The sequence below is a fragment of the Stigmatopora nigra genome, chromosome 5, assembly GCF_051989575.1.
Source record: "Stigmatopora nigra isolate UIUO_SnigA chromosome 5, RoL_Snig_1.1, whole genome shotgun sequence".
NCBI classification, from domain to species: Eukaryota; Metazoa; Chordata; class Actinopteri; order Syngnathiformes; family Syngnathidae; genus Stigmatopora; species Stigmatopora nigra.
In genome coordinates, this window is record NC_135512.1 from 3468658 (window position 1) to 3477500 (window position 8843).

Consider the following 8843-nt stretch of genomic DNA (forward strand, 5'->3'; position numbering starts at 1 on the left):
CATTTTTAATACATTTTTTTTCTGTATTTTTAGACCAAAAATCATTTTGTAAAATCTGAAAATGTATAAAAACTATCTAAAATAAACAATGTTTTAGATCGATAAAAAACTGAATATTTAGGGATTTTAAACCAGTTCTTTTAATCAAATTATTTAAAAAAATCTAATTATTATATACATAAAATCGAGTTGACGTTAATTTGGCCCGCGATCCAACCCGACACCCTTGCTCTAATGTATCATCTTTCCACCTTAAGTCACCACTCATAATCTATTACTATATTAAAGTACAAATATATTCACACAGCCAAACTTCAATCACCAGAATATATATTTTTAAAAATCTCTCATTGTGATGCACTACAGTTGCCATCCAGAATAAAACAACCATATCATTAATCCTCCTTTTTCTACTGCAAAGCAAATGACGCACGTTAACTTTTGAAACTACAGGTCGCATCGACCCACGTTCATCGCTGGCGTACGAAAAACACAAACATTAACGCTGTTTTTGACTCACTGCATGTACCTTTTAAGCTTAGTCATTTTTTCCTGCTATTTCTACTTCTACACGCATGACTGCATTCCATGATGCACAGAAGAGATTGACAACCAAATGTCATCCAGGCAAATACCGTGAGTCAACACTGATTATCTAACAAAAAGCCCATTGGACCAATTTCACCACCTTGTTTTTATTGTGTGTAAACAAACACACGTTGTCCCAAAGCGCCAACTTGTGTCATCTCTTTGTCACTAGACGTGCCCACTACCCTCACGGGGGGCATTTCCTGCAATAAAATAAGAATATTTTTCCATTAAAATGCAATTATTGGTTGATACTTTGGCATTGTTCTTGAATTTTGTTGATATATTCCCTAATCTTTAATCAAATTGGAATGAACAAGTTGTACATCTGACAGCAATAATTGTGACAAAGAAAAACAAAGAAAGTAGGATTGATGAGATTGTTAAACAGCAGCTCACATTGGATGGAATTTTTATGAAAAAACAAAAAAAAACAAGGAATATTTAAGGTTTAACATGAAATAAATGCAGCGAAAAAAGATATACCAATAGTATTTTATGCAGGGCAAAAACTACAAATATTACACAGTCCAAAATTGAAGTTCTATTTTTCTTATAAAGAAAAAAAATAAAAAAATATTGTTGCCTATTTATAAAAATGATTGGTGTTCACTCTATCCAAAAATAATAATAAAAATACATGACAATTGGTATCACACTACTTCAAATTCCTAATTAGTTTTGTTGTTGACTACTTATGTTTACTACTTACCTATTTATTGATATTAAATTATGTATTTGTTTGTTAGTTGATGTTATTTGTGCATGTCCCTAATTAATTATGTTGTTGACTACCGTATTTTCACGACTATAAGGCGCACATAAAAGTCTTAATTTTTTTCCAAAATAGACAGGGCGCCTTATAATCCAGTGCGCTTTATATATGGACCAATACTAAAATGGTTGTCACGATAATATGAAATAAATCAGTTAAAAGGGTACACTGACTCTACTATTTTCCCATCGAAATAGTACTGCACAATGACTGCTGGGATATGTAGTTCTTTTGTCAATACACCCAATGGATTGTGGCCTGTATACATTGACATCAACACATCTTTACGAAGCATGGACGCTAGCTACAAGCTAGCTACTATTTGCGAATGGATTGTGGCCGCCTGGAAAAACGAATAAAACTCAGCGTTTTATATAAAGATGGACAACTGTTCCATTCGGACACAGAAAACGAGGACTTTCACAAATTTGTGGGTGATGATGACGTGAGTACATTGTAAAATGATTAAATATAGTACAATCAAACTCAGTTTTGCTTCCGTTGCCTTTTTAAAAACATGTTTTTTAGCATGTGGGTGTAGCATGTATGTTTTATATTGCCATGCCTGGCTGCGTCTATAAAAACGGTGCGTCCTTTGTGTGTGTAAAATACAGAAATAGCACTCGTTATTGACACTGCGGCTAAAAATACCATGCGCCATATAGTCGTGAAAATACGGCATTTGTTTGTTTGTTGTTATTTGTGCAATGATGTTGACTACTTATTGATAATTTATGATTTATTTATTTATTGATGATATGGGACGATGACCCAAGCGATTTGACAACGCAAAACACCGGGGAGGTCCTTTTCCTCCGTGCATTGTGGGTAAATAAAATGCGGGGGTGAGCGTCAAAACAAAAGGGGCTCCTCTTCCGCCCAGATGGACTCCGATTCTATGACGGGGATCAATATTTGACATTCACGCCGACGATGAGCGGTGGCTAATTTTGCTTATCACCAGCTGCTGGGAGTTTTTATCTGGATGGCATTTGGAGCAGGCCTTTAAGGGGCCCGCTAGATTGCATCTTCATTCACATGCCTATGCATATGAATAGATAATGACTTATTAGTTTTAGTTGCACACTTAGGAGGACTCGCTATGACGCAAAGAACAACAAAAACTGAGGACGGAGGGAATCGAACCCACGCTGCCCGTAACAGATTCAGGCGTAAAAACCACTGCACCAATGGTTGGTAGGCTTCATTGCATTTGGTGTCAGACTCGGGTTGTTTGGCGGGCCGCTTTAACGTCAATTTGATTTCATGTGGGCTAGACCATTTTAGATATAATATTTAGATTTTTTTTTTATAAATGGATTAAAGGAACTGGATTAAAAGCCCTGAATATTAAGTTTTTTTATAGATCTAAAACAAAGTTTATTTTAGCTTTTTTGAAATATATTTTTAGATTTTACAAAATTATTTTTGAACCAAAAACAAGAAAAAAATGGATTAAAAATGTAATATTATTGATTTAAAATCCTTGAATGTTCAATTTTTTTATAGATTTAAAACAATGTTTATTTGAGCTTTTTTAAAATATATATTCGATTTTACAAAATTATTTTTGAACTAAAAACACAGAAAAAAATGGATTAAAAAATGACAATTATTGATTTTAAAGGGGGAAAATCAGGAAATTTAATATAGATATATACTCTTAATTTGAATTTGATCCTAAAACAGAAAATCGGCACTCATCATTTATATTCCCGGGCCACACAAAATAATGCAGCGGGCCAGATTTGGCCCTCGGGCCGCCACTTTGACACATGTGATTTAGTGTGTTCAACCAACCTACCATGTATGTTTTGGGCATGTTGAAGGAAACCAAACTACCTGGAGAAAACCCACACAGTCCAAAATACAACATCCAATCTCCTCAAATGAAAGTCTGGACCTGGGATCGAACCCTCGATATCTGGACTGTGAGCCAAAACAAACATCCACTCTAAAAAAAAACAACTTGGAATACTAGTGGGAGGAAACCCAAATACCCATGGAAAACCCACACAGGCTAGGGGACAACATGCAAACTCCTCACATTCCCATAGTAAAATGGGGATGAGTGGTTCAGGCATGAGTGACAATTTGGGTGACCTCATGGCGACCAGTCGCAACTTTTGAAGGGTTTAGTTTGGAAAGCTGGCGTTGGCTTTTCAAATTGCGCTTGGAGGAAAAGCGGGAACGAGAGTGCCTATTACGCTCTTGGTCGATCGTGTGTGCCATTTTGTTTCGGAGCAATCATGTAATTTCCGAGCGTGCGACCTGGCAAAAAGCGCCTCTACGTAAAAAAAATATATATATATTAAAAATTAAAAAGCGGAAAACGAGGCGGTGGGGAATTTCGATGAGATCAAGTTAAAAGGTGACGTAGGGAAGAGGATTTATTTTTTATTTTTAAATTTTTTTTTACAGTATGCTGTACTTAGGCCGGGCCATTTTCGATATAATATTTAGATTTTTTTTTTTTTAAATAAATGGATTAAAAAGCTGGATCTAAAGCTTTAACTATTATTTTTTTATAGATCTAAAACAATGTTTTTTCAGCTTTTTTTTGTCTTAGTAAAGAAAAATATTTTTTAATCATTATGTTTCATATTAAAGTGGAAAACAGAAAATATTTGTATATATTTTTTGATTTTACAAAATGATTTTGGAACTAAAAACAGAAAAAAATGATTAAAAAATGACAATTATTGATTTAAAAAGGGGGAAAATCAGGAAATTTAAGATACATCTATACTATTCATTTGAATTTGATCCTAAAACAGAAAGTCGGCACTCATCATTGACTTTCTCGGGCCAGACAAGATGATGCGGCGGGCCAGATTTGGCCCCCGGGCCGCCACTTTGACACCAGTGATCTAAAGCTTTTATATTAATTTAGTTTATATCGAGTTGTGTTTTTTTTTCAGTTTATTCAACATTTATTTGCTACCTTGATTTTGGGAAATCTGAAAATGAATTCCATCTTTAATCGTATACAAAATATACAGACAATATTTAATTAGCGCATTTTTCGGATTATAAATTGCAGTTTTTTTTATAGTTTCGTGCGATTTATGTGTGATATTATAATATAATTACCAGATAAATCATCATCAAATCTTGTAATTTAGTGTTATAAAGACAGTTTTGGCTAATTTTGCACCCTGGAAAGACAATATTTAATTAGCGTATTCTCCGGAATATAAATCGCTATTTTGTTCATAGTTTGGTGCGATTTATGCGTGAAATTATAACATAATTAGCAGATAAATCATCAGGAAATCTTGTAATTTAATGTTATTCAAAGGCAGTTCTGGCTAATTTTGCACCCTGGAAAGACAATATTTAATCAGCGTATTCTCCGGATTATAAATCGCTATTTTGTTCATAGTTTGGTGTGATTTATGTGTGAAATTATAACATAATTACAAGATAAATCATCATGAAATCTTGTAATTTAATGTTATTCAAAGGCAGTTCTGGCTAATTTTGCACCCTGGAAAGACAATATTTAATTAGCGTATTCTCCGGATTATAAATCGCTATTTTGTTCATAGTTTGGTGCGATTTATGTGTGATATTATAACATAATTAGCAGATAAATCATCATGAAATCTTGTAATTTAATGTTATTCAAAGGCAGTTCTGGCTAATTTTGCACCCTGGAAAGACAATATTTAATTAGCGTATTTTCCGGATTATAAATCGCATATTTTTTTCATAGTTTGGTGCGATTTATGCGTGAAATTACAACATAATTAGGAGATGGGAAGTTGAAAACGGCGCTTTCGATGCACCACAAGTCAGAATATTGCACACATGGCGCATGTAAAACGAGTCAACAGAAAGTGAATCAAGGGAGACAATTAGCCAATAGGATGACGTCATCCGACGTCTCAGCGAGTCCATTAAGACGCCGAGAGCCGATTTTAACCGAATTTCTCACTGACAAATTCATAAAGTGAACCCACCCTTTTGCCAAGCATTAAAGGGAAAATGATACAAAGGGAGGAAGACATTTTTGTTTTGCCTCTCGGTTAAAGTTCAGACCAACATGGCCGCCATCTGTCAGGGTTCGCCTTGACGTGGGAAAACGAAATCCCAGTCATAATCAAAGTCAACTTGTTTCAAAGGTCTTGACATTTTCGGTAACACCGCAGTACCAGCGGGGATACACCGGGGGAGCTTTTGCCTCGTGATGAGCGACACTTTGTGCTGAAAATGAGGAGGAAGGCGGGATTGTTTGGGCGATGGAGGATGTTGATAGTTGGCGAGGAAGAGGATGGATGGATGGGGAGCGTGGGAGGACGGATGGACATGGGTGGGGACCGCAAAAACTCCTTCAAATTGATTGGTTTGAGCTAATGTGGAGTTCTAAGGAAATTTGAATTGAAAAGACAGAAATAGTCGGAGGGAAGGGAGATGTGCTTGGGTGGGAATAAATGTGTTTTTCTGGCTAAGAGGTGGATTAAATTCACTTTAAAAAATAAAAAAAAAGGTTTTTCCGTATTTTTAATTCAGGGATCGTCATGTATAGGTTGTTTTTGAGTGATTTTGTTTAGAAAACAGATTTCTTTATTATATAGTTTGGAATTTGTATGTATATAACTGCTGCTTGGTGGGTTTTTTTATTGTTTTTTTGTTTTCATTTTTTGGCAAAGATGAGTAAAAAAATAAAAAACACAAAAAACAATAAAAATGGGGAAAAAAATTTCGAAAGAAATGAATCAGGAAAAACAAGTTTAATTTAACAAAAAATAACCTTAGAAAGAAGTTAAATAAAAAGACAACTTTCAAATTAAAATAATCTGGAAAAAACTAGTTAAAAAAAGCTAAACTACCTTCAAAATAAATGAATCAGGAAAAACCGAGATTTAAAAAAAAAAAAAAAAGCAATCCTGAAAGTAAACGATTTGGAAAAGCCAAGGTTAAAAAATAAGATTTCAAAATACCACCCCAGAAAAAAAAATATTTAGTAAAAAAACTGAAAATATTTAAAAAAAAAACCTAAAAAATAAATGAATTGGACAAAGGGTCGGTGATTTTTTTTTTTTTTTTAAGTGAATTCAGTGGCAGTAGCCCTGTCTACTCTTATATATTTTTTTCATGTTTTACAGCCCCTTTATCTATTTTTAAATGACATTTTAATACTTCTTAATACATTCCTTTTTACTTCACTTTGTACTTTATACTTTTTTCCCTTTAATGATGAGTATGTTAATACTTTAGTCCTTTTTCTCTGTTTATGTTTCATATGTACTCTTAACGGATGCACTTTTTTATATGTATCATATCTTGTGCTGACCCCGCCCATCTGTCAAAATATTTAAAGTCAATATGGCCTCCGGGCCCAAAAGTTATGCCTATAAATTCCCAAAAAAGTTTGAGTATCCCAATTTAGATGGAAAGAAACCAATTAATGAATAGAAGCTCAGCTTTGGACGTAACGAGCACCCCTTGACGTAGTAGTAGAAGTAATTTTCATTTTGTATCTGGTAATGAGATGAAGAAAAATATCCAATCCCAGCCGTTTACTTGCACACATTGTTGAGTGACGCAGAGCGCCAGTGACAACCCGCCTTCATAAAGTGCCGACGGACGGCACTCTCCAAAGTCAATCGCAAGTCTCGCAGGCGCTTAGCGGAACGGACGCGGTGGAAGGGGAGAAGAACATGCCCACCAAGGAGAAACACCCAAGCTACGGCACTTTGACGACGGCGGTGGGCCGAGGGAGCGTCAATCCGCTCGGTGTTGCCGGCATCGGACTCGCGGCTATTCTGCTACTCGACTCTATACTCTTCTTACACAGTAAGATGGACTTATTGTTTTAATTCAGAATTTTAGCTTTTGCTTCGATTTTTTTAATGTCCTTTGCTTAAAATAATTCATTTTATGTATTCTTACAATATAGTGTTATTTCCCTATAATTTCCTTTTGTATATATTGTAATTAGATATTAGTAATTATATTTGTAAAACTTTATTCATCAGAGAAGGGGTCAATATTGTCTGAATATTTCAACCAATACATAAAATGAGTAAGTATAGGCAAATCAATAAAAAAATAATAATAATAACAAAAAAATCAAAAAAATACATTAAAAATATATATATATACATATACTATAGTAATATACGATACTAGAGTTATTTTGTATTGCACACAATTTACTGAATAAATGTCAATATAATATTATTGCAGGTGTAAGTAGTTATTTCAGTTTCTAATAATATGAAATAATCACATTATATTATGTATTTTTTGACATTGAAGGAAAAAATATAAACATTTTATGTATTTGTTGAAATAATCTTACAATATTGAGTCCTTTCCCTTTCTTATGGTATTGTAATTTATATATATATATATATATATATATATATATATATATATATATATATATATATATATATATATATATATATATATATATATATATATATATATATATGTAAAAAAACACCAAAAAAAATCAATGCTCCGCCCAGTGCTCATAGACACATTACTGTTCGTATATCAAGATACATATTTTCTCCAAATTTTACTCATATCTCAAATTGCTTGTATGTTGGGGCACTCATATGTCGAGGTACCAATGTATAAATATAAAAAAAAAATTAAATACTCAGTCAAAATAGCTCCTCTCCACTTGAAATAAACCCCAAAAAATCAATAAAAAAAGAACTTTCACAATATAAAATCACATCATTTAAGCTCAAGATTTTCTCCCTGGCCACAAACAAAAAGCATTTTCAGATTGAAGCAAAAGTTTAACACATTTACCTGAAGACTCCTCATCAAACTGAATCCTCCAACATTCCACAATCCAATTTACTCCATCCCCAAATCATCCGACGCCATGTTAGAATTCAACATAATTCCATCCAATGACATATCTTCCACCCTCCTCCATAAACCCTACGTCAAAGCAATAAGTGCACACATTCTAACGAAGAGCTTTTTCCCGCGGCTAATGGACGGCGTTGGCAATCACGGCAGGCAATCTGCGAAAAAAAACAGACGCTTTTGTTTTTCCACCCTCATTACGCGTCTTCTCTTAATGTAAACGGGAGGCTGTTTAGTTTCAAGAAGTTAACATGGGAACCATTTGTGTTGTTTTCCCGCACAAAGGTGCACCACTAGAACCTTGGCAAGACGCAAATAACCATGGGCAGCTTCTGAGCCAGGTAAGATTCTTCGACATTACAGTGTTCCCTCGCTTATCGCGGTTAATGGGGACCGGGACCCCCCGCAATAAGTGCATTTCCGCAAAGTAGGGGTGCCCCTTCAAAAATGCTTAAAGAAACGTATAACACATGCAAAAAAGCACCACCAAGCAAAAACATCATAGTAATCCAGATGGAGGATCTTCTGCAGTTTTTTTGAACATAAGAAACATCGTTATTGGGAGTTGTGAACATTTTTTTTTTGGGTGGTGAAGATGTGCCTGTAAACAGCCATGACGTCATCAATGCCATTCCTGAAC

The 8843-nt window shown here is 34.3% G+C and overlaps 1 protein-coding gene across 4 annotated transcripts in view; it reads left to right on the top strand.

Moving 5' to 3' along the window:
• The first annotated feature begins 6735 nt into the window (after nucleotides 1-6735).
• Nucleotides 6736-8843, top strand: part of nmu (neuromedin U) — a 3753-nt gene continuing 1645 nt past the window's right edge. For 2 of the 4 annotated variants that reach the window (XM_077717677.1, XM_077717674.1), the window contains exons 1-2: nucleotides 6736-7165; nucleotides 8489-8544. In XM_077717677.1, the coding sequence (XP_077573803.1) occupies nucleotides 7030-7165; nucleotides 8489-8544 (192 nt within the window). In that variant the 5' untranslated portion in view covers nucleotides 6736-7029. The remainder of the gene's footprint in view (nucleotides 7166-8488; nucleotides 8545-8843) is intronic. The other 2 variants (XM_077717675.1, XM_077717676.1) reach the window with 1 other exon arrangement.